The sequence below is a fragment of the Citrus sinensis genome, chromosome 8, assembly GCF_022201045.2.
Source record: "Citrus sinensis cultivar Valencia sweet orange chromosome 8, DVS_A1.0, whole genome shotgun sequence".
NCBI classification, from domain to species: Eukaryota; Viridiplantae; Streptophyta; class Magnoliopsida; order Sapindales; family Rutaceae; genus Citrus; species Citrus sinensis.
In genome coordinates this window covers 13,681,567-13,709,192 of record NC_068563.1, presented here as the reverse complement: position 1 = coordinate 13,709,192, position 27,626 = coordinate 13,681,567, and the positions used below count along the sequence as shown (strand labels likewise).

At 32.5% G+C, this 27,626-nt stretch overlaps 1 protein-coding gene, 1 non-coding gene and 1 pseudogene across 2 annotated transcripts; 1 reads left to right on the top strand and 2 right to left on the bottom strand.

Annotated features, from left to right (window-relative positions):
• LOC127899326 (uncharacterized) overlaps positions 1-27,626 on the top strand; it is a 106,968-nt pseudogene that overhangs the window by 61,204 nt on the left and 18,138 nt on the right.
• On the bottom strand, positions 6,449-8,062 carry LOC102628707 (UDP-glycosyltransferase 73C2-like). The gene has a single exon (XM_052431846.1). It carries the CDS (start codon positions 8,024-8,026, stop codon positions 6,557-6,559), a length of 1,470 nt encoding a protein of 489 aa, XP_052287806.1. The 5' UTR covers positions 8,027-8,062; the 3' UTR covers positions 6,449-6,556.
• On the bottom strand, positions 22,958-23,061 carry LOC127899525 (small nucleolar RNA R71). The gene has a single exon (XR_008051402.1). It is a non-coding gene; the product is annotated as a small nucleolar RNA R71 (small nucleolar RNA).

The window sequence follows — 27,626 nt, the reverse complement described above, 5'->3', positions numbered from 1 at the left end:
TAGTGTCAGCGTGACGTAACAAGGTTCACAACATGGTGACAGCAAAACAAGATAAAATAAAACCATGGGCTGGCGTGGATATTGGATAAGAACAATTAATGGACCACACCGATGCACATTTTGGATGCGCATCCATTTGACTTTGACCATATTTTCGTCCCTTGACCGAGTTTTGGTACATGAACATATTAATTTTTAATAGTTAAACAGCTTTCATAGCAATTTACCTAATTACATTAAAAAAAAGTGAAAAATAATATTTGAGATCCTAATATTTAAGTCCCAACTTAAATTTTAATATTATGTGTCACATATTTATTAGATAATGAATTTCATAATTAGTAAAATTACTTAACCCTCATCTAGTAGATAAATGACACAGCAATTGAGACTCAAATTAAGACTTATGCATTGAGATACCTATCATTGCTCAAAAAGTGAGTATAAAGCCACACTAGCAGGCATTTTTGTAGGGGATCTTGCAAAGTTAATGAAACTTATTATAAATTCAAATGTAGTTACTAATGACTTTCCATTTGTTTCATATGCTATCACCCTCTTGTATTGGATGACTATTTTAAAATTATTATAAGTTACATATGATGAACTTAACAATTACCCTTTTTAAGATATCTTCAAAGTTAGTTTGAATTTTAATTTTAAGATATCTTTAAATTTAGTTTAAAAATTCAATATGTGGTCAGATTTTATCTCCACTACTTAATAAGAATTCTAAGTTTATCTCTGCAAAGTAAAAGTAATTTGTAGATAAATTCTTAATCAGGATTCTAATTATATATAGAATATTAAGCTGAAAGATTTTATAATAGTTTGGAGATTTTAGAAGGATTATTAATGTTGATTTAGTGATCTTGGATTACAAAATTAATCCTTGAGATTTGGCACAAACTTTAGGTAAATATTCGTTTAGTCTCTATATTTTAAAATTATATCAAAATATCACTGCAGTTAAATACATTACATTTTTACTCTTGCTTTTTATTTCTTTTTATAATAATACATTTCAACAATATTCTTGACATTAGTTGATTTATCTATAAAAAAATTAATTAGTAAGTTAACCAATAATTATATATTAGCAAATTAATCAATGAGTATCGGTTAAAAGAACTAGTATTTTTTATACTTACACAACAATCTTACTAATAATTATTTATATATAAATTGATATCGGTCAACTTAAAGTAATGTTAAATATCCTCACAACAATCTTATTAATAATTACTTTATAAAAGTTAATATACCAAATTAGTCCTAAAAGTAAAATAATAATAATATAAAATATTAAGGTTAATTTGATACATTGTTAGTTTTTCTTTTTATTAATATCTCCAAGATTATTATTGTAAGGGTATTATTTTAAAAAGAAGAAAAAGTAAGGGCATATATTTAACAGTACAAGTATCCTGAGGTACTTTTTAAATATAATAACTAATGAACACTTAACTCAAAATATTGGAACTAATTAAGCATTTACCCCCACAAACTTCTTATAAATAAGTCTTCCCCTTCACCATTTGCTCTCAGCACCCAATTTGAGACCAAAATTTTGTTATTATTTTTTTTAAACCTTCTTTGTAAACAAAAGTTATGGTTTAATTTTCTTTTGTTTAAACTTTTAGTTTGATATCTTCAGACATTTTGATATGTCTAGTGTCATTGTTATTTAGGGATGGCAAAAGTCCCCACGGGGACGGGTACCCTCGGGGATTTTCCCCATTCGGGGAGAGTATGGGGATAATTTCATATCCAATTTCTTATTCGGGGAGGGGACGGGGATGAGGTGGAATCCCCATCCCCTACCCATTTCCCCATTTTAATTTTTTAAAATTACTAGTAAATAAATTATAAAATTTAAATTATAAAATTATAAATATTGGTAAAAATAAAAAATATCAAAATATTTATATTATTAAACTTTTAGGCATAATTAACTAATTAAAGTCCTAAATTTTTATTTAGGACATTAAAAAGACCGAATGGATTCTAATAGCCAAACATTTTTTTTAATTTTAATATTCTTTAAATATTTTATACTTAAATCTATTTTTTATTTATTTATTTATAGATGTTATAATTGCCCACAACGAATCACAATTTTAATATCTAATCTAATCTAATCTAATATTTGCTTTTGATTTGCTCCGATTTAACTATTGTGTTGTAAAGGGAATAGTCCACATTTATAAAGTATCCACTCCACCATTGAAAAAGTTAATTTTGAATCTAAATTTGATTTTATTTGTAATAATTTTGTATTAAACTATTAATTTGTTCATGATAGTTTGTAAAAGAAGTTTGTATCCCTTGCATGTTGCGTTACTTACTAATTTAATGTATGTGACTTTTGTAATAGATATTAATGTAAGATATATTTTGAACTTTACTTTTATTTGAATTTTTTATTTTAATATGATTAACTCAAAATCGAAAAAAAAATGTATTAGTTATTCGGGGATCGGGGACTCTCGGGGATCCCCTGTTATTATTCGGGGAGGGGATGTGGATTCTCTCAAGTAATTCTGACGGGGACGGGGAGGGGACGGGGACATACGCAAAATATCATGGATGGGTACGGGGAGATCGGTCCCCTCCCCTCCCCTCCCCATTGCCATCCCTATTGTTATTGGAATCTCTATAGAGCCTAGCAGCTCATTATTTAATAAAGGAAAAAGTACATTCACACCCCAAAATTTTAAAAAATTGTCACAAAAAGTCCCAAGTTTCTAAAAAAGGACACTAAAACCCTTTTATTGACCATAATACCCTTAGTATATAGTAAATAAAAAATTGACTTTAGAGGTTTTTAAGTAAGACAAATTTAATATAAATAATATAATATATCTAGTAGACTAATAATACTAAGTTATTTTTAAAATTTAAAATAATATTAAAATTTTAAATTATTATATTTATTTTAATAATATATTTATATTTATTATACACATTTTAAATAAATCTTTGGTTAAATAGATTTTAAAATTAAAAAAATCTCCCTATTGGTAATATTAAAATTAACCTTTTATATAATATTCAAAATAATTTCAATTTCAACTAATTTATTTTAAAATTATGTTTTTATTTATTATTAAAAATTACTTTAATATAATAAAATAGTTCTAATAAATTGTAAAATATAAAAATATTTTTTTATATAGTAAAATCATTTAAAAATTTTTATATTATTAAATTTATTTTACTGCCATGTTACTATTTATTATAAAATGTTAGGGCTAATTTTTTTAGCTTTATAGAGTCAAAGGGTATTATGATAAAAAAAAGATTCTTGGTGTTTATTATTAAAAATTTAGGAGTCTTTGTGACCATTTCCCCAAACATTGGGGTGCATATGTCCTTTTTCCTTCAATAAATTATATAATTATATTACAAATATTAAAATTCTGAATAGTCGTAAACACTTTTATTATAAGTTATAGAAAAATCAGTCGTGCTAAATATCAAGAATGGCGAGAGTATGATGAGAGAAACAACAGCTTGTGCAGCCGTTTCAACTTCTCTTTCTCTCACTATTTTGATAGTTTTTTGTTGCTAAAAATATTTTTTAAAAAAGGAGAAAACAACAGAAAATAACTCATATCTATAGATTCCCCATCACTCCATTACTCTCTCTCCCTCTCTCGACTTTCATCCTCCCTCGACAATGGATCCTCTCTTTTCATAACCTAACATTCACTATTTTGTGATGATATTTCCATGACCTTCATCTACTCTGTATTAGTATGATGCCCTTCCCTAGACAGTTCAACTTGTTTTGGAGGTTCCTCTTTGGACCCATAACGCATTTCAACACCAGTGCATACGTGAGGGACTATTTGCTCACAAAGCTTCTCTGTGCTTGCTTGGAGTATAGTTATATTGTGTTGTTTCTGCAGCCTTCATGTGCTCTTCATCGGTTTGACGTTCTTCTCCAACAGTTTCAATGGATTCAGTCACTTCTCCTCATTATTGCTTTGAAAATTCTCCATTATGTTGCGCTCACAGTCACTTTAATCTCCATTAAGTGAGATGAGAAAATGCTGCAACAAGAATGTAAAAGAAGAGTAACCATTTAAATTTTAACTAGACTTGATGACAAGCAAATAACAAAAAGCATTTTAAGAGTCATAATACTAACAAATCGAATTTAGCACATTCTCATCGGCTGGAGAATAACCAGAGAGGGAGATGAAAGTCGAGAGAGGGAGAGAGAGTGATGGAGTAATGGGGATTCTATGGATATGGGCTGTCATTTTCTCCCTTTTTTTATTTTTAACAATAAAAAACTATTAGAATGGCGAGAGAGAGAAGCTAAAACGACAACTTGTGCTACTGTTTCTCTTATCATTCTCTCACCATTCTAAACGGCAAGCATTTTCCTAGAGAAATAATATTTATCCGTAATGGTTAAAGAATGACCATAAAAACAACTATAAAATCATGTGATGCTAACATACTTTTTTCATTATTCTTTAAACTAATATAACATAATCAATCAATTGGAATAGTTTTACCAAATACCCTTTGGCTCTTTCATATCAACCTCCACATATAGATGTGGGCACTTGAGGCGGCTCAACCTATTAGGGTCTTAGGCGAATTATTTTAATTAGGTCATTGTAAAAATTTGAGGTAAAATATATGTTTTAATTATATTAAAAATTATAAATATTTAAAATAACTTTTTGAGAAGTAAAATTATTAATCAAATTTATATTAGTATTCTAAATTTGGCAATAAATCTTTCTCAATAGATATTGCAACCAATCTATTTAATTTTTTTTTACTATTCCTAACAAACTTATCGACAGCTCCTTTTAAGATAGAATTAACTTTTCAATTCTTCTCTTATTTTGAAGTTTTCCATGCATATTTTCTAATAACATTTATTTATTTTTATTGAAAAAGAGAAAACAAGCAAACAATTATGCCAGATAATTAAAAGGCTAAAGAAAAAAAATAAACCAATGAACCAAGAATGTTTTAATAAAAAATAATAACAACTAAATAACATAACTCATTAAAAAAAGAATAGAAAAATTGAATCTAAAAATTTGAGATGAAATCATAAATTAATTGTAATTTTGTTGTTTTGAGGCTTTGAACAACAAATGAATTTTTTTTTTTTTTTTGCCTTAAGCCGAAAGTAGATAAAGCAGTTGAAGCAAAGAGCAGTTTGTTTGTTTGTTTTTTTTTCCCTTAAGCATAAAGAGCACTCAACTAGTATCGTGTCCTTGTTCTTTGATTACGATCGAAAAAGTCAATTCAATTTTGGTTCTTAATTTTAGAATAGAAAACCGGAATGAAAATTCAAACTTTTTAATAAGGGATAAATTTTGGATTACCTCTAGTGAAATAATAATCTATTGAATATTCTCTAAATTATTGTAAATATCAACTTATTCTATTTTTTTTTCAAAAGATATGGAGAAAATCGGGATAAGTTAATAATTTTTTTTATCTTCTTAATAAAAATGAGGGTAAATTAAAGTATACAATAATTTGAAGGAATTTTGAAAATTATTATTTCACGAGGAGTAATTTGAAATTAACCCTTCCATAAATTATATATTTGTCATGTTATTATTAGCGGGCACATAAAATTAAAAAAAAAAAAAGTTACTCCGATTGGTTTCATTTTAATTTAATTTTTTTAGTCATTAAAAAATTAGATGCGAATTGGTTGAGTTCGGTTTGATTCCACAGTAGGTCACCCATTTCATCATAATAGTTCCAAGCGGCTGATATTATAACTTATCCATTGCAAATACGGATGGGCAAAAAAACCATTGCACCGAATGAACTGAATCAAACTAACCTTTGGTTTTTACAGTTTAAAAAAAAAAAATCAATATGTTTATACGAGAAAAAATACTAAAAAACATTTAGAAAATATGAAGGAAATTGTGGTTTAAAATCGAAAAAGTCGAATAAATCAAATTGGTTTGAAATATTATTTCTACAAAATAACAGTTCAAGTCGATTTAGAACCAAATTGAACTGAACCAATTCGTTTTTCACTCCTAATTGCAAATATTAGTCTTCCACTTATAGTTGCCTAGATATACGTGAGCTTTAAAAACACTGATCCGATATGCTAGGCAAAAACGAATGAACCAAATTCAGAAATAAATTTTTGAAATTATTGGTTGATCATTAAAAAATTCAGAAATAAATTTTTCTTAAAAAACACTGATCCGATATGAATTGAAAAGTTCAAATTCTCAAAAGTGGTTTGAAAGCTATATTATGTTATCATTCAAATCATGATATGATTCATGAAGTGCGATTAATTCAACTGAAAATCTTCTACTTTGGTGCTTTGTTTGTTAATCTTCCATAATCCATTGAACTTCTACAAAATAATTCATCTAGTATATAAATTTAATTAGCCATTGGACTTTACGAAAAATTGCTTGTCTCTTTTGCTGCAAATAAAACAAGAGGAAGTCACATACAACAATATTCTAATAACTAAATATTTGAACTGATTCAAATAGAAAGAAGATCAACAGGATGAAATTAAAAGGAAAAATATTTACATAACTTCTGAGGTAGGCTGTTGCATGATATCCTGGAAAAACAATTGGATGTTGTTATAAGAAGAACCCCCTTCTTCTAAAGCTCTCTTTGCCAGCTCTTCAAATTCTTTGGCTCTTTTTCTTCTCACATCTCTTTCTTCTCCATCATCCATTAGAATGTTTATAGCCGTTTCGACATCGTCCTTCTTCACCAACACTCCAATCTTCTCTTCCTCCCCAAACTTCAGTGGAACTTCCACTCCAACACTCACACCAATCCTTAAAACTTCCACAATCAGCTTCTCATTACAAAATTGGTCTCCAAAAAGTGGCCATGTAAGCATTTGAACCCCGGCTGATATCCCTTCTAGAGATGAATTCCAGCCGCAATGCGTTAAGAACCCTCCGACTGCAGGGTGTGATAAAATCATTACTTGTGGTACCCAACCCCGAATCAAGAGGCCTCTCCCTTTAATCCTTTCTTCAAAATTTTCTTCTACAAGCCATTTCTCTAGTTCTTCTAATTTACTTCCTACCCTTGTAACCCAAATAAATGGTTTCTTAGATGCTTCCAGGCCTAAACCAAGCTCAATCAGTTGTGAAGATGTTAGATTGCAAATACTTCCCAGACAAACATACACTACCGAGCTTGGTTGTTGCGAATCAAGCCATGTTAAGCATTCGGGAACATCAATTGCTGCTTTGTTACCTCTCTCCACCTTGTCTATGCTTTCTTTGTTGCACAGAGAAACAGGGCCGATGCACCAAACTTTTCCTTGTTTGGCGTTCTTGTATTCTCTGAAATATGCTGACTCTAGATCTTCGAAGGTATTTATAATGATTCCGAATGTTTTCTTATCAGCTGCCAACATTTGTTCATTAATATCTTTCATGTCATCACTCGGGAATATTGGTAACTGAACTTTAGTAAATTCAATTTGATCAGGCAAGCCAGGTACCTTAAAGTATTCTGAATCAGATGTAACATTCTCATGAACCTTTGAATCGCGCAATATGTGCAGGCAGAAGAGACAGAAGCAAGAAAATCCATGGAAAACAATCCTTGGAACATTGAATTTGGCTGCGGTGTCCACCGTCCAAGGATAGCCCATGTCAGAAATTATGCAGCAAGGCTTAGGACTTTGCTCGCTGAACAAATTTTCAAAAGGCAATTGAAGCATGCTATGTGAATTGAAGAACTTGGAGGCCAAGTCTATTGAAGGAAGCATGTCGAAATTCTCGCAACCTTGAGGTAATCCTGCTTCTTGCCATGGAAATTGTATTTCAACGAGTCGGATTTGTAGTCCGGATTGTACGGCACGAGCGAGGACTGTTTTGAGCCTTGCTGCATTAACTGGGGTGGTGACAATTGTCACAATGGCTCTATGATTTGCAAGCAATCTAGCCATGTCAAACATGGGAATCAAATGACCTTGAGCCAAGAAAGGAAGCAAGAGAATATGAAACTCGCTGGCTTCGGATGCCATTGCTCAATCTGGATAGAAGGGGGAAGCCCTCTTGTAGTTTTTATGTCTCACAAAAGTTGATGTTTCCTCAGAAAAAGTTGATGTTGTGGGAAGGGTCAACGTTGATGTTCTAAAAATGAGGTTTAAAAATAAGTTGAATGAAAAGCAATGGACTACTAATATGCACATTTGGATACGTTAATTTATAATTAGCTAGTTAGGTCGCACTTTAAAGAAGCAGCAAGTCCCATTATAGTTCAATTTAATTTTTTAGTGCCCCATGAGTTTGACTTTCACCATGCTTTTCCTCCTTGACCAAGTTTTGGCGCAGGAATACATATTAATCCCAGTGCATTAATTTAAAACGGCAGCGTTTAGATTACAAGTAAATTAAAAAAGTAAAGACAAAGCCCTTAACTTTTTATTCTCTTTGTTGTTTTTAAATATTTTTCTTATAATAAATGTATATTTTATATTCTCAAGACAAATTATCAAGCAAATAATTCATTTACCTCTTTTTTCTTTTAAATTTGTTGTGTTAGGAGAACTTTTAGGTATTACGAAAACAATGGTAGGTAAGTTCCAAATATTAATTTTTGTAGGAGAAATATTGACAAACTCTCTAATTTTTTTTCCCCTCAGTGTTTAGGCACTCTCATAACCAACATTAGGGCTAGAAACTATATGATACAGGTTGGTTCAATTTGATTCAGGCCAAGAATCAAACCAAATCATAACTAATTGGTTCTTTAAAATTGGAACCAAATACGAACCGGTGTTTAACCAAACTGTATTAGTTCTAAACTTTGATTCAGTTTGGATTGGTTTGGTTCTATTCAGTTTTAGCTTTACAATTTCCACTTGTATTAAAATACATACACAATATTAACACTAGATATAACATAATAAAATTCACAAATTAGCAAAATAATAAAGTCCCAACACATACGTCACAGACCATACATAATAATTTAGGGGGAAAAGAAAAAAAAAGAAATTGATACAAATTATAAATCGACAATAACAAGAAAATAATAACATTCTTTTATTCCTAAAATAATAATAATACACAAAGAATCTCATGGATTTCTCCATTTTCCCAACATTTTCAACACTTACCCTTAATTCCAATATTTTTTCAATAACCAAAAAAGGCCTTCACATGGGTGTCACCAAAAACTAGCAGGTCAGCAGAAAATATAAAAAAAAAAACAGCGAAAAGAAAAAGGTCAAAATTTAATACAGTTATTGTACTTGGACAAAGAAATAGAATTAAAACAAAGATAAAATCAGAAATTGATCTAAATCAAGAGAAACAAGAAGAAACTGAGAAATCTGGTGTGATGGTCGTCAGCTTGTGACGAGTGCAGCTGAAGGATGGTTTTTGTGGGGTTGTCATGAACGCGATGAATGGCTGGTGGCTGATAGGCCGTTTGCTAACTGCTAAGGGCTGCCGACTGTGTGTATGGTGTGAGAGAGGAGCAACTGTCAGTGGTAGAAATGGAGTGTGCCGATGAGAGAGAGAGTGTGAGACCCTGAGGGGTGTGAGTGTGTGCTGCTGGATGTGTTGTGAGAGACGAGAGTGTATGAAGGATCCTAAACTTCATTAAAATGGGCACAAACTTGAAGTAATATAAAGATATTATTTTGAAGAATTTGCTACATAGTTTAGAAATTAAGGGTAAAATTTAGACAAATTAAGATATTTATGAAAAGAATAAACCTAGTATAAAGGGAATATTCTTGTTTTTTTTCCTAAAAATGACACATAGTCCTAAAATTATTCTCTCTTTTTAACTTAATAATGAATTTTTACCCTAACTTTTATACTCTGTCCTCACTACTAGCATTCACTATATAAATATCATATTCACCTATATTTAGGGGCTATCCTCTCTCTCTCTCTCTCTCTCTATCTTTAGATTATCACCGACTTTTCCACCTTCATTGTCTTTTCTTTATATTATGCTCTTTATAACTCTATTCACCATTTTCATATTTATTAACACTAAACATCTCTATATACCTATTGTCAAAGAGTGCGAAAAAGGGCTGAAGCCCCTATTGACTTAAAAAAGAAAAAAATTAAAATTGTTTTTGTTTTCAGTTGTGATGATATTTTCACCACTCAATTGTGAAGCAACCTCACTTAAAAAAAAAACTCATATTATTTTTAAAAATTTAAAATAAAGAACAAATTTAATTAATTAATTAATTAAATCCTCCTTAATTGTTAAAGCTTATGTAACAAAAGCAATAAGTTATTCTAAAACAACATTAGTGATCAACAACGATAAAAAGACTTCTGTAAAAAAATTGGATCAAATGAATTAATAGCTCAAACTTTCTCTTTATTTTAAAATTTAAAAAAATTATTTATTTTTTGTAAAATATTTCTTGAAATGCAGTGGATTTACACATATTGTAGGGTCAAAATATCCTACCTTATTTTAATAATCTGTTTATTATTAATTACCTTAAAAGCTCTTTCTAAGTTTATGAAATTTTTAAAGGTTTAATTTTGGATTATCTCTCTCATTAATTGATAATCTTCAAATTGCCCCTTACTTTTGAAAATCAAAATCTATTATCTCTCCATTAGTTCTATTGGTTAAAAGGATAAAATAGTATTTATATAATTAAAATGGCCAATCAGCCGAAAGAAGTCAAACCTTTCTATTTTCTTACTCTTCATTACCCTTTATATTTTGAACGAGAAAAACGTATTTTAACATAAAATTTTAATTTAATTTCAAAAAATAAAATTCTAAAAATTCTTGTTCATTCATCTTCATCGATCTAATAATACTCTTCGCTTTCTTCTACAAATAAATGTAGTACAACTGTGACATTCTCCCTCCTAAACATAAATAAAAGCTAAAGTAAAATTTAAATCTAATTAAAATCTAAATGAATTTTACAATAACCTAGTCAGTTTGGAAGTCAATATTATAGATTTGAATAATCTATGAACAGTTATCAATTACAGTTGCCTACCATGGTCAAGAAAATTCAGAGAACTCAGAGTCAGCAAAACCCCACCCATGGCAACCAAATCCATGGTCACACTCGGCCAAGGCAACCAAAACTATGGCCACACACAGCCAAGGCAACCAAACCTTAGCCTCGTGGCCACGGCAACTAAATCCATGGCCACACATGGCCAAGGCAATCAAATCCATGGCTGCATGTGGCCAAAGCAACCAAACTGCGGCCATAAAAACCAAGCCATGGCTGTGTGCAGCCAAGGCATCGCCTAAACCCATGGCTGCATGAGGCCAAGGCATCGCCTAAACCCATGGCTGCATGCGGCCATTAAAACCAAATCCTCGTAACCATGCCAACCAATTGACGTCATAGGGAAAATTATGGATATTTCAGCTAGGGTGTAGTGTGGTTCTAATTGTATGGAGATGAAACTAGAAGATATAGTTTTTCTTTCCTTTTGAATTTTAAAGATCTCAAGTCATTTTTGTTTTGTTATTTTATTAATTCAGATATATTTTTTAATTAAAATCATTAGTTAACAAAAATGGTTAAAATAGGGGTATTTTTGTAGTTTATCAAGTCAACAGCAGTCAATTATTAAAGTTAACTACTTTTAAGGAGTAATATGAGATTTTCAAAAGTAAGGAGTAATTTAAAAATAGTAAATTCACGAATAGAGTAATATAAAATTTACCCATTTTTAAAATATAAGGGTTATCTCCTCTTAGTTTCTACTTTATTCTTCTCTAAAAATATGAAAGTTCATCAATTATTATTTGTTGCAATAGATTCTATTATCTTCCTCTTATTTATTAACCTTATCAAATTATAAGACAACTTATAATAATTTATTTCTTTTATCTCTCTTTCAATTATTGAGGAATTTATCACCACGACGCAACTCGACAAACGACATTTGCAACTTAAATTAGAGATAAAATTAAAAGTCTTCAAGATTTTAAATCCTAACGAACTAATGGTTCAATCTATATTGTAGGATAAATAATGAAATATTTAGAAGTCTTAACTATGATCTAAGTAAATTATTGTGGAATTTTAACAATATCATGTGTCAGATTAAAATTTATCATTTTGATAATTGAGAAAAAAAATTGAAATGTTATATAAGTTAGCCCCTACTGTATCTAATTCCTGGCACAGTCAATTGACTTTTCCTAAAGCACCATCAGTATGCTAGGTTGTGTTCCCATCCTTTTCTTGAATCCTACAATGCGGTGATCGTATTTTATACGGCCACTACCCAAATTTAACATTGAAAAAAAATAATAAATCGAATGAAAAGAAAATTCATTATTAAGCGTATCCAAACTCTTTTGTTTAAATACCAATTAAATAAATGGATGTTCTAAGTTTATTTCATATATCCTTAATTTTGGTTAAGTTTTCTCATTTATTGGTTCATTTACTTCAACTTATTAGTCTACAAGTTTTGTATTTAATGTTCTTATTAATTTCTTTAAATACCAATATTTGGGTTTTATTCCAGCAAATTTCATTTTTATTTGATGCATTCTTAATTTTGGTTGAACTTTCTCGCTTATGGGTTTGGGTGTTTCAACAAATAATTCCACTAGTTTTATGTTGAATTTTCCCATTGTTTAGGTAAGATTCTAATAATTTGGGTTAAGTACCAAATTTACTCTAAAAATATTCATTTTCGGTTGGATTAATCCCTAATTTTGATTAAAGTTTCTCAACTAGAGGTTCACATGTTTCAACTTTTTAATCCATTAGTTTTATGAATGTAATTTTTAATTCATTAAATAGCTTTATTTTAGGTTAGATTCTAAGTAAATTTTATTTCTTATTATGTGAGTTCCTAATTTTAGTTAAACTTTGTCTTTTTTGGACTCATATGTTTCAACTAAAAATTTCACTAGATTTGTGCTGAATGTTCCCATTTTCTCAGTGATATTCCAATAATTTTGGTTAGATACCAAATTTACTTTATAGAATTTCATTTTTGGTTAAAGTACCCTTTAATTTTGGTTAAACTTTTTCAATTAGAAGTTCAAATTTTTAGTCCACTAATTTTATGTTTAATACTCTTATTAAATTCATCAAATACCGATACTTTGAGTTATATTTCAAATAAATTTCATTTCTCTTTTGGATGAGTTCCCAATTTAGATACTAATAGTATCTCTACTTGTTTTTCTACACAATCAGCATTTTCGAGAGGTTGCAATATTTCTTACTGTATTGGCTTGGTTTTAGACAATCCACAGCTTCTTCTGGATTCAAAAGTGTTCAAAGGGAATGTTGACATTAAACTCACTAAGGCTTTTGATACTCTCATATGGATTTTATTGTTGAGTGTTAAAGAAATTTTGTAATACTAGGGAATTAAGTAAGTAATTATGAGTATTATTTTTTATAGTATTATTGTTATTATTGATTGTTTTCTTATTTAACCGTTAAATTTTTTATTATGTTATAATTATCATTATTGTTATTTATTATTACTATTAAGATTTATCGAGGGAATTTCGCCTAAGATTTCTAGATATCTAACCCAAAAGGTTAGCTCATTGGGTAGAGTGATCTATTTTACTTATTAACCCAAGTATTTCTCTTTTACTAGCCAATATGGGACATAACTCAACAATCCATCCCCTGGATGAAACTACCTCCAGACTTTGGTTCTTTCGTACTTCCACTACCACATTCTGACTGCTAACATCTACATCTGATATTAATTGTTGAGGGGCCTTGGCCTATGATTTATAGGTATCCAAACCAAAAGATTAACCTATTGAGTGGAGTGACATATCTTTCTTATTCACCGAAGTATTTCCCTTTTACTAACCAATGTGGGACACAACTCAACAATATTAGTACTAGTATTAATAATGTAATAATGGTTGGACTTATTTAGTTTTGGGCCTAGAATAGTTATTGGGCCAAGGCTTATTTGTTTTAGTCAAGCCCACCCAAGCCCAATAGTAAAAAATCACATTATAGGTATAAACAGATAAATTGAAAAGGAAAAAGAAAAATGAGAGAGACTTAAGCTTCTCCTAAAAAAGAAGATTGAGGTAATAAAAAAAAAAAAGATTGAGAGATGGATAAATATTTTTAGGTGGCTTATATCATTGAAGTGTAAAAATTATTAGATAATTGTAGAGGTGTTTAAGGTATGCAGTTCTATGACATTTGGGTACTCTTTTTCTAGTATAAACTTACTTATTGTCTTTGATCTTTTTTATTAAGATTTGGTTTTTGATTCTTGAGGTTTTTGTATGATTTTTATGGGTATTATGTGTTGGGGAATTATTGATTAAATGAAAACCATGAGGATTAAGGAAATGTGCTAAATTTTTATGATAGTCACTCATTCCCAAAATTATTTAAAAATAGATGTATTTTTTGTTATAAAAATTTGCTTATATATAGTAAAACTAGACGTCTTGAAGGTTATATAGAATTTTGTTTCATTGAAAAATGAGTTATATTATGCTTTTAATGAATTTTTGAATTATATAATGTGATTCTAGAAAAATGAAATTTCTGCAGTGTTACAGAATGAAAAAAAAATTATTGAAAAAAGCTTCTCCAAAAATTATAAAATATTCTAGATCTACTCTTGTATATCATATCCAAAATTGGAGTCCTAATTCCTTATATTTTAATTATTGTTAATTGATGACTAAAGCTTTAATTATGGATTCTGGATTTCATGATATAATAGTCTTGAAATAAAATTTATTTGCAATATATTTTGAATGAATTTAGGTTTGAAATTTTTACAACCTATATATTAATGCATCTGTTTAAGCTTTGAAAATTTTTCAGGGCTTTTGGATAAGTATTTTATTTTATAAAAATCAGAGATTGAGGGCTGATCATTAATGTTTCTACACTGTGAGAATGAAATATTTTGATTTATGAAGTTATAGGAAATATTTTCTTGAGTAAAATAGTTTGTTAGTACCTTTTTATATGAGTATCATATTTATAGAAGTTAGTACCTTTTTGGAATTGCAAGTGAAGTTGTAATGAGTTTGTTACTAACTTAATAGGCACCCATATGCTTATGTGGAGCCTTTTGACTTGCATAGCCTTTTCTTTAGGATTGTTATATGTAACATGTACGGTAGGTCACAGGGACTCAGGCTTATTATTTGATATATGATATATGAAGTCTTACTAAATGGTAAAAAATTATAAATATTTCCAGAATAAGAGTGATAAGTTTTGTTAAGTGTTTTTAGAATTGTAAAACCTTTGGAAGTAACTTTGTACTTATGCCATTGCATGCACATGTAGTGTATATGTTATGTGTTTATTTTGCTATATGAAAGCCTAGTTTGGTCACTAAGTTTTTATACTCACTATAATTTGTTGTGATTCCCATATGACTGATAGACTTAGCATGTGATGAATTTGGCACGGCTACTGGCATTCCTTGGTTCCCTTAGGCTCCGTTTGATATAAGTTTTCAAGTAAAGCTTATTTGAGAATAGCTTTTATGAATTGAGCTTTTATAAGTAAAGCTTTCACCTAAAAAAATTTTAGTTGTTTGGTCATCAATGAGAGTTTTTATTAAAAATTATAAAATTAATTTAATAGGTAAGTTTTTTAAAATTTATTTTATGAAAAATAATAAAATAAGATTGTCAAATAAGTAGATAATATTTTAAATATTTTAATATTAAAAAAAGTTTTTCAATATCTACTCTCAAAAGTTTAAAATTTTTGCTAGTAGAGGTAAGATACCTTATTTAATCTTCAAAAGCTCCACTGAAAACCCAACCAAAAAATAACAAAAAATTTCATAAGAATTTATATAATTAAATAAATACTTATAACCATTAGATAATCTATACTAAATAGACACTTAATCCATAAGGACTTTTTGACATGTGTATCTAGAACTTGAGATTTTTGTGACTTATAAAATGTAACATGTCATTTGTATTTGGGAATAATTACGTTTAGTGGTAAGTTAATAATTTTTTAAATATTTAAATAGTCTTATTTATAATATGATTTCCGCATTTTTAAGATATTGTTTGTTAGAAAGATCACCTTTGTACTCTTTTTCATAGTTTGGGGAGTGACAAATTTGGTTTCCATGATACATTTATAACTTGGATTAATTCCATTCTTCACTCTTCATGCCTCTCTGTTTTGATAAACGGCAGCCCTCATAGATTTTTTTTTTCCTTTTTCAAGAGGGGTTCGTCAAGGACATCCACTCACTTATTCTGTTTTTTTCTATCTGAACAATTTCTTAGCAGGGGCTTATCCCACCACTACTTGCAAGGGTTCATTAAGCTGATCTCTGCTCCAAGAGGTCGCATTGCTCCTTCTCATGTTCTTTATGCGGACGATATATTCATCTTTCCCCAAGCGCATGCCATTTCCCTTCATAATTTAAAAGCTTCTTTTTCACAGATTTATTCTTCTATTTCTGGCCGGCAAGTGAATGAAGATAAAAGTCAATTTTATTTAAGCACGCTATCTCAACATCTCTGAAATGCAGTTTCCACATCCTTCGCTTTTACGAGGGATCTCTTCCTTTCAGCCCACGACGTTCGTGTTTTCAAGCCATCTCAGACAGAGCTGCTTCTACGTTAGCAGGCTGGAAAGGAATGCTTCTCAGCTTTGAAAAGGGATGTCAACTTCTACAATCAGTTATCTCTTCTCTATTTTTGCACAGTTTCCATGTTTATCAATGGCCAAGATCTCTTTTTAATGAACTCCCGAGCGAATTTAGTAATTTTCTTTGGTATGGTAATCATTGTACGCATAATCTAGTTATTGCTTCATGGAAGATTGTCTGTTTGCGAAAAAAATGAAGGTGGTTTAGCCTTCGAGACCTCAAGGACCTCAATTCAGCCGCCCTTTTAAAATTTGCCTAAGTTATTTTCACAAAAAACTCTTCTTGGTGTGTTTATTTTCATGACCTCTGGGACTCTGCTGTGTTATGTAAGCCATCGTCTATCTGGCCAGGATTTCGCAAGGTTTTAGATATTATTAAAGACAAAGCCCAATTGGATTAATGGAGATGGTAAAGCTGTTGATTTTTGGCATTCTAAATGGCTCTGACTTCTGAGATACTCCTTTATCTCCCCACAACATCCATCGATTCCATGCTCTTACCTTGAAGGTCTCTGACTTTATTGATAATCAATCATGGAACCTTCTACTGAGGTTCACTCAGCTTTTTCCTCATATCTCTAAGGAGATTGTGACATTGACACTTCTTGTTAGAGCTTGCGAAGACTCCCTCATTTGGGCTGACCCTAAGGAAGGTTCTCTTTGTTTTACTAGTTGTTATGAAGCTTGAGAATTAAACGACCCACTCAGGCTTGGGCCGCTTTCATACGGTGTAGTCCTATTCCCCCAAGATTTTCATCCTTGCTTTGGAGAATTATTTCTCGTATACTTCGTACAGAAGATAATCTTCAAAAGCATGATTTTAGCTTCGCTTGGTGTTTTCACCTTTCTAGCCCTGAAATTTTGGATGACATTTTTGTGCATTATTCTTTTGCGCAATCTCATTGGCATTGGTTAGAAAGCCTATTTCGTACTTCTTTGTAAATGTCAGATTAGGGATGTCCATGGTTTCTAAAGGATTTCATCCTCAAGTTTATTTTGGTGTGGCGCATTTGCGTTCTTATTTTCCATCATATTTGGAGAGCTCGTAACCATATTATTTTTCAGGATAAGCGGCTCTCTCTTACCTAAATCATAGTTTCCTGCTGAAGAAATTGTAAAAATGAATAAGTGCTGTTGTTTGGCAGCTGAGAAAATACAGAGGAAAATTTCTTATTTCATTAATGAACTGATATTTTGTACATAACAACAATCACGAACTTGCAGCTATTTATATATGCTTACATTGACTAACTAATAGCTCACTAACTAATTATTAAATACAAGCTCACTCAGCTAATCAATAACCAAATACAGCATGTGCATTGTGAAGTTAGTTAGGCTGGTAACTGCTGCTGACGTGGATCTTCTGACGTGGCACTAATGACAGCTGGCAACTTGACACGCTGATTCTTCTTCTTCACTTCTGCATAATGAGCTATCTTCACAGTCCCTCTCAAACTCAAAGGGCATGGAAAGACATTGAGTTTGTCCCTTAAGTAATTGAACTGAGGAGAAGATAAGGGCTTGGTTAAGATATCTGCAATTTGATCTTCACTTGGCACATAACAGATTTTGAGATCACCAACTAACACTTTATCTTGAATAAAATGAACATCAATCTCAATGTGTTTGGTTCTTGAATGGAACACATGATTCTTTGCTAGTTCTGTTGCACTCATATTATCACACCATATTGTTGGTCTCTCTACACAACAAACTTCCATTTCTAGAAACAAGGATTTCAACCAAGCTATCTCTGAAGCAGTTGAAGCAAGTGCCCTGTATTCACTCTTAGATGAAGACTTAGTGACTACTGTTTGCTTCTTCGAAGACCGTGAAATCAGATTATTTCCAAGATACACACAATAAGCTCCAATTGATTTCCTATCATCCAGGTCACTTCCCCAATCTGCATTAGTGAATGAAGTAATTTTCAGATCACCATCCTTAACAAATTTTAAGCCATAATCCTGTATCTCCTTTAGATATTTAAGAACCCTTTTGCAAGCCATAAGATGTTGCATAGTTGGTGCAGATACATATTGGCTCAGCTTATGAACAGAATAAGCAATTTTTGGTCTTGTCAAGATCAGATACTGGAGACCACCTACAATGCTTCTATAATGAGTAGCATCTTCAACATAGTAACCCAAATCTCCTTTAACTATCTTCTGCAATTTTGAGTCCTTGCCACTGTACATTGGTGTTATCACTCCTTTACAGTCAAGCATGACTACTTTAGCAAGCAAATCTCTGATATACTTCTTCTAAGACAAATAAATGCAATCCTGACCATACAACACTTCTATACCAAGGAAATATGACAATCTTCCTAAGTCTTTCAATGCAAAAACAATATTAAACTGTTGAATAAAGCTGTCCAATTCTTCACTGTTAGGTCCAGTAACTAATATGTCATCAACATATATCAATACCATAATGAGTGACACTTTAGTTTTTCTTAAGAATAAAGAAGAATCAGATTTGGAATTTCTGAAACCCCATTGCAGAAGACATCCTCTGAGCTTTTCAAACCAAGCTCTAGGAGCTTGCTTAAGACCATATAATGCTTTGTGTAATCTGCAAACACAGTTAGGTTTGCTTTTATCAACAAAGCCTTTAGGTTGCTGCATAAACACCTCTTCTGACAATTCACCATTCAAGAATGCATTGTTGACATCCACCTGTCTAACTATCCACTGATTCATTACTGCAAGACTACAAACTACTCTAACTGTTGCTAGCTTTACCACTGGACTAAAGGTATCAAAATAATTCACACCCTCAATCTGTTGAAACCCTTTTGCCACCAATCGAGCCTTATACTTAGCTACACTGCCATCAGTATTATACTTTATCCTATACACCCACTTATTTCCAACAATTTTCTGAGTTTCTGTTCTTGGTACTAAAGACCAAGTTCTATTTTCAATTAGTGCATCATACTCATTTTTCATAGCTGTAAACCAGTTTGTATCTTGCAAAGCTTTATCAACTGAATCTGGCTCTTTGTGAACTAACACTGTAGTATACATTTTTGGTTTAAAAACACCTGCTTTTCCTCTTGTAGTCATGGGGTGATTGTTTTGTAAAGGTTGAATACTGTTTGAGATTATTTGAGATTGAGACGGTAATGGAATTGGAGTAGAATTTGAAGTGTTTGGTGAGTTTAGATCATGAGTAGGTTCAAGAGCATGATTAAGATTTGGTGTTTGAAGTTATGTAGCCTCATTTGCTTATTGGTGATCTACTGTTGGGAACAGTTCTGTGCTATTGGAACATGCTGGAGAGCAGGATTCAAAACTGCTATCACAAGGATTTGACACAACAGGAAGAGTGGACAAATGAAAAACTTGATGAGGAGACAAAGTAGAGCTGGATATTGGTTGTATTTTATTTTTAGAACTGAAAATAGGATCTGAAGAGAAAGGGAATGCATTTTCATCAAATATGACATGCCTTGCTATGTATATACGACCAGAATGGTGCAAACATTTATATCCTTTGTGAGCAAGGCTATAACCAATGAATATGCATTTACTTGTGTGATAATCAAACTTTTGCTTATTGTAATCTCTCAAGTATGGATAGCAAGCACAAACAAAACATTTCAGCATCTTATAATCAGCTTTATGTTTGAAAAGTTTTTCATATGGTGTCAACATTTTAAGAGCTGAAGTTGGTAACCTATTGATATGATAAACTGAAGCATGGAAAGAATCCCACCAAAAATTCAAAGGAAGTTTGGCTTGAGCTAACAATGTAAGACCCAATTCTACTGCTTGTCTGTGCTTTCTCTCAACTAAGCCATTCTGATGATGAGTATGTGGACAAGAGTGCCTAAATAAAATGCCACACTGGTTTAAAAATTCAGTGAATGATCTATATTCTCTTAGCTTTATGTTTGAAAAGTTTTTCATATGGTGTCAACATTTTAAGAGCTAAAGTTGGTAACTTATTGATATGATAAACTGAAGCATGGAAAGAATCCCACCAAAAATTCAAAGGAAGTTTGGCTTGAGCTAACAATGTAAGACCCAATTCTACCACTTGTCTGTGCTTTCTCTTAACTAAGCCATTCTGATGATGAGTATGTGGACAAGAGTGTTGAGTGTTAGAAAATGTATATTTATAAAGGAGAAAATCATCATTTTACACTACAAGTTTTACTAACACCTTTACTTTTATGAATTTAACCTTCTTTTGATTTAATTCTGTGTGTTTTATTTTAATTAAGTATTTTATGTATTTTAGGGGCATCGTAGTCATTTAACAATAAACGACAGATCAGATGGCAAAACGGACATCAACTTTGAACTTAGGACGGTCGAAAACCTTAGGAGGAGCATAAAAGGAAAAATGGCACTGTTCACATGTACGGTACTATTCACATGTACGGTACTGTATACGTTACTATTCACGGCACTGTTCATATAGACGGATCGATGACGTGGCATTGACCGATGATGTGGCATTGACTGATGAGGTGTCACGATCCTGTTGGACTAAAATTCTTATGTACTGTTGATGGTGACGTGGCAGCATATCGTGGACCAAAAATCTCGCGTACGGTACATACATCACACAGGATTATTTTCAACCAAACCGCGTCACTGTTCACCCGGGTCAAACCGTATTACTATTCATCCACGTGGTCAAACCGCGTACTGTTCACGCGTACTGTTGACTGATGACGTGGCGAAATCCTGAGCGTCCAAACTGTTTTTAATCCGATGGCCACAATTTACTCAATGTATCTATAAAAAGGGGGCCTCCCCCCTAATTTGATATCTCTGAATCCATTTTTGGGATCCATTTTCTGTAATTCTCTCTCTATCTTGTATTTTCTTCGTATTTTAATAAATTCCCATTTTGTCCCTAGTTCAATTATGAGTGGCTAATTTTTTTTCAAGCTTGGGTTGAAGGTGAAGTCTCAACATGTGTCATGGGCTTAATTTGGTAAATTTATTTTCTCTTCCCCTCTAATTTTTGTGGATGTTTTGACTTCTCGTCGACAAATAATAATAGTCTTGTCTAGATACCGCCTTGGTTACACCGGCTCTCTAGTACAAGGTTATTATTATTTGGCACGATAAGCCCTTAGCACCATATTGATTAGAGCGTGGTTCATGAGGTGTGAATTTCCCTCTCATGATTTAATTGGCATTAATACAGATTATTTAGCCCATGATGCATGTTGATACGGATCCAGATACCCAAGTACGTCATCTCAATAGAATTCTCTTCAATTTATTCTCGCAATTTCAATTCCAATTTTAGAATTTATTCTCGCCATTTTAATTTAAGTTTTAGCATATTCCAAATCATTTCCACCATAAATCCAATCACCCATTTATAAAATTAATTCTACACACAATTAAAATCCACCTCCTCATGGGATCGACACTCGTCACCATTGGTCTATACTACAATAGATTCGTGCGCTTGCGAGTACATTAAAATTTGCACAACAAGTTTTTGGCGCCGTTGCTGGGGAGGTAAGTAATTTTAATTCATAGAATTAATTTTTGTGAATAATTTCTTTTATTCATTTTCTTGTATTTTTTTATTATTAAAAAAAAAGAAAAAAAGTAAATCTACATTTAAAGTTAGTATTTCTTTTCTTTTTCTCTTCTTTAAAATTCTGTAATTTAATTTTTAATTTATTTTTCTTTAAATTTTTTTTTGTTTATCTTATTAATTTATTTTTAGTTAATTTATTTCACGTATTTGTTTTTGTGTATTTTTATAGAAAGATTTTAATAGCGCAATAAGGTTAGTATTGTAATTTCTCCCTCTTCTTTATTTTTATTTGTTTTGTTCCCATATTTATTTTTATTTTATTTGTTTTGCATGCATGGTCGTAGGTCATTATTACCTAATCTTGAACCTATAGACCTTGAATTAGAAAAAACACTTCGCACACACAAGCACATTAAAAATAAATTTGGAATAGATTTACAAGCACCACAGGAGAGGCTATTTAAGGATTATTTCAGTCCTTTAGCCAATTTGAGCACATCATGCATAAGATACCCAAATGTAGCTGCTAGGAGCTTTGAACTAAAACCTTGTGTGCTAAATTGTCTCCCCACATTTTATGGCATAGAAAATGAGGATCCATATAATCATCTGAATGATTTTCATGCCATTTGTCAAACTTTTAAATATGAAAAATTTTCAGACGATGATATTAAACTTAGACTATTCCCATTTTCTTTAAAGGATAGAGCTCGTTCATGGTTAAATACTTTGCCTGCTAATAGCATCACATCATGTGAACAAATGGTTACAAAATTTTTGAATAAATATGTCCCAGTGCATAAAACCAATGCTATTCGCAGGGAAATCTCGGAGTTTACCCAGAGAGAGGACGAGCAATTTTTTGAAACATGGGAGAGATTCAATGGGCTACTCTTGAAGTGTCCACATCATGGGTATGAGAAATGGCACCAATGCCAATACTTTTTGGAGGGATTATTGCCGAATGTGCAAGAATGGCTAATGGCAACAAGTGGAGGAGAGCTAATGTGAAAAAGTACATCAGAAATTTGGGAATTCTTCCAGCGACAAGCGGATAATTCCCAACAACGGAGTCGATCACTCAGGAATACTAAAAGAATTAAAGGAGTGAATGAGGTTCACATTGGCGAGTCAACTTCGGGAATAAAAAAAGTCAAGGAGATGGTTGAAGGTCTTGCTCGACAAATAGCATCGTTATCGACTGCTAAATCAACAGAGCCACATGACCCTGACTCATATCTAGATCAAGCCAATGCCATAGGTATAATGAGAAAACCATCGAATTACAACCCATACTCCAACACATATAATCCTGGATAGAGAGACCACCACAATTTTTCATGGTCTCAAGGACTCCAACAAAATGGACCAGCAGCTCCAGCTCCACCAATGCAACAAATTCCACAAAATCCTTAAGCCTCTCAGCCCCCATTTAGACCATACAATCAGAACCAAAACTACTCTCAACCCAGACCATGGGAGGATTCATTCCAGAATCTCAAGAATCTTACTCACTCCACGATTGAGCAATAGAACCGCACCATTGATGGACTACGAAATGAATTGAGAGCGGGCTTCAACTCACAAGCCCAATCAGTTTCAAGCCTCGAGAAGATGGTGGGACAACTTGCTTCTTCAGCAGACCTTGGCGATGACTGTTGAGAAAGGCAAGTTTCCAAGTCAACCAGTGCCTAATCCTAAAGGAGTGCATGAAGCAAGTACCAGTTCACCACAGCAGCATGGAGAGGTCAAAGCAATCATGACCTTGCGAAAAGGAAAGGAAGTCGACAACAAAGTGGAGATGCCGGTGACAAAAGAAAATCAAATTGTACCTGTAAATGTTGACGACTCATCACCGGAGGAGAAAGAAGAAACCAACCCACGAGAATATGTTCCGAAAGCTCCATTTCCTCAGAGGTTAACTAAAGGAAAGAAGGGAAAATCCACAGGCGAGATTCTTGAAATCTTCAAACAGGTAAGTGTTAACTGTTGAGTGTTAGAAAATGCATATTTATAAAGGAGAAAACCGTCATTTTACATTTCAAGTCTTACTAACAACCCTTACTTTTATGTATTTAACCTTCTTGTGATTTAATTACATGTGTTTTATTTTAATTAAGTATTTTATGTATTTAAGGGGCATTATAGTCATTTCACAATAAAGGAGAAATCAGACGGCAAAACGGACATCACTTTTGAACTCAGAACGGTCAAAAACCTTAGGAGGAGCATAAAAGGAAAAATGGCACTATTCACATGTATGGTACTATTCACGTGTACGGTACTGTATACGTTACTGTTCACGACACTGTTCACATAGACGGATGATGACGTGGCATTGACCGATGATGTGGCATTGACTGATGAGGTGTCACGATCCTGTTGGACTAAAATTCTTATGTACTGTTGATGGTGACGTGGCAGCATATCAGTGGACGAAAAATCTCGCGTACGGTGCATGCATCACACAGGATTATTTTCAACCAAACCGTGTTACTGTTCATCCGGGTCAAACCGCGTTACTGTTCAAAGTCGGGTCAAACCGTGTTACTGTTCATCCGCGTGGTCAAACCGTGGACTGTTGAGTGATGACGTGGCGCAATCCTGAGCGTCCAAACTATTTTTAATCCGATGGCCATGATTTACTCCATGTATCTATAAAAAGGGGGCCTCTCCCCCCTAATTTGAGATCTCTGAATCCATTTTTGGGATCCATTTTCTGTAATTCCCTCTCCATCTTGTATTTTCTTCGTATTTTAATAAATTCCCATTTTGCCCCTAGTTCAATTATGAGTGGCTAATTTTCTTTCAAGCTTGGGTTGAAGGTGAAGTCTCAACATGTGTCATGGGCTTAATTTGGTAAATTTATTTTCTCTTCCCCTCTAGTTTTTGTGGATGTTTTGACTTCTCGTCGACAAATAATAATATTCTTGTCTAGTACCGCCTTGGTTTCACCGGCCCTCTAGTACAAGGTTATTATTATTTGGCACGATAAGCCCTTAGCACCATATTGATTAGAGCGTGGTTCATGAGGTGTGGATTCCCCCCTCATGATTTAATTGGCATTAATACGGATTATTTAGCCCATGATGCATGTTGATACGGATCCAGATACCCAAGTACGTCATTTCAATAGAATTATCTTCAATTTATTCTTGCCCTTGCAATTCCAATTTTAGAATTTATTCTCGCCATTTGAATTTAAGTTTTAGCATATACCAAATCATTTCCACCATAAATCCAACAACCTATTTACAAAATTAATTCTATACACAATTAAAATCCACCTCCTCGTGGGATCGACACTCGTCACCATAGATCTATACTACAATAGATTCGTGCGCTTGCGAGTACATTAAAATTTTCACAACAAGTTTTTGGCGCCGTTGCCGGGGAGGTAAGTAATTTTAATTCATAGAATTAATTTTTGTGAATAATTTCTTTTAATTGTTTTCTTGTAATTTTTTTTCATTAAAAAAAAAAATTAAATCTACAATTAAAGGTTAGTATTTCTTTTATTTTTTCTCTTCTTTAAAATTCTGTAATTTATTTTTCAATTTATTTTTCTTTGTAATTTTTTTGTTTATTTTATTAATTTAATTTTTAGTTAATTTATTTCATGTATTTGTTTTTGTGTATTTTTATAGAAAGTTTGTAATAGCGCAATAAGGTTAGTATCGTAATTTCTCCCTCTTCTTTATTTTTATTTATTTTGTTCCCATCTTTATTTTTTATTTTATTTGTTTTGCATGCATGGTCGAAGGTCATTATTACCCAATCTTGAACCTATAGACCTTGAACTTGAGAAAACACTTCGCACACACAAACAAGTAAAAAATAAAATGGATTTGCAACCACAGGAGAGGCCATTTAAGGATTATTTCAGTCCTTTAGCAAATTTGAGCACATCATGTATAAGATACCCAAATGTAGCTGCTAGGAGCTTTGAACTAAAACCTAGTGTGCTAAATTGTCTCCCCACATTCTATGGCTTAGAAAATGAGGACCCATATAATCATCTGAATGATTTTCATTCTATTTGTCAAACTTTTAAATACGAGAATTTTTCAGACGATGATGTTAAACTTAGATTATTCCCATTTTCTTTAAAGGATAGAGCTCGTTCATGGCTTAATACATTGCCTGCCAATAGCATTTCATCATGGGAACAAATGGTAACGAAATTTTTGAATAAATATTTCCCAGTGCATAAAACCAATGCTATTCGCAGGGAAATCTCAGAGTTTACTCAGAGAGAGGACGAGCAGTTTTTCGAGACATGGGAGCGATTCAATGGGCTACTCTTGAAGTGTCCACATCATGGGTACGAGAAATGGCATCAATGCCAATACTTTTTGGAGGGATTATTACCGAATGTGCAAGAATGGCTAATGGCAACAAGTGGAGGAGAGCTAATGTCAAAAAGTGCATCAGAGATTTGGGAATTCTTCCAGCGACAAGCGGATAATTCCCAACAACGGAGTCGGTCACTCAGGACTACTAGAAGAATTAAAGGAGTGAATGAGGTTCAAATTGGCGAATCAACTTCAGGAATCAAAGAAGTCAAGGAGATGGTTGAAGGTCTTGCTCGACAAATAGCATCGTTATCGACTGCTAAATCAACAGAACCACATGACCATGACTCATACTCAGATCAAGCCAATGCCATAGGTGTAATGAGAAAGCCATCAAATTACAACCCATACTCCAACACATATAACCCTGGATGGAGAGACCACCCCAATTTTTCATGGTCTCAAGGATTCCAACAGAATGGACCAGCAGCTCCAGCTCCACCAATTCCTCAAAATCCTCCAGCCTCTCAGCCCCCATTTAGACCATACAATCAAAACCAGAACCACTCTCAACCTAGACCATGGGAGGATGCATTCCAGAATTTCAGGAATGTTACTCACTCCACGATTGAGCAACAGAACCGCACCATTGATGGACTACGAAATGAGTTGAGAGCAGGCTTCAACTCACAAGCTCAATCAGTTTCAAGCCTCGAGAAGATGGTGGGACAACTTGCTTCTTCAGTTCAGACCTTGGCAATGACCGTTGAGAAAGGTAAGTTTCCAAGTCAACCAGTGCCTAATCCTAAAGGAGTACATGAAGCAAGTACCAGTTCACCACAGCAGCATGGAGAGATCAAAGCAGTAATGACCTTGCGAAAAGGAAAGGAAGTCGACAACAAAGTGGAGATGCCGGTGACAAAAGAAAATCAAATTGTACCTGTGAATGTTGAGGACTCATCACCGGAGGAGAAAGAAGAAACTAACCCACGAGAATATGTTCCCAAAGCTCCATTTCCTCAAAGGTTAGCTAAAGGAAAGAAGGGAAAATCCACAGGTGAGATTCTTGAAATCTTCAAACAGGTAAGTGTTAACATCCCTTTGCTTGATGCTATTAAACAAATTCCATCTTATGCCAAGTTTCTTAAAGACCTTTGTACTAAAAAGAGAAATATGCATGTTCAAAA

What these genes read in the sequence shown, in the direction of transcription:
- LOC102628707 (XM_052431846.1), bottom strand. Translation starts at nt 8,026, where the DNA reads ATGGCATCCGAAGCCAGCGAGTTTCATATTCTCTTGCTTCCTTTCTTG.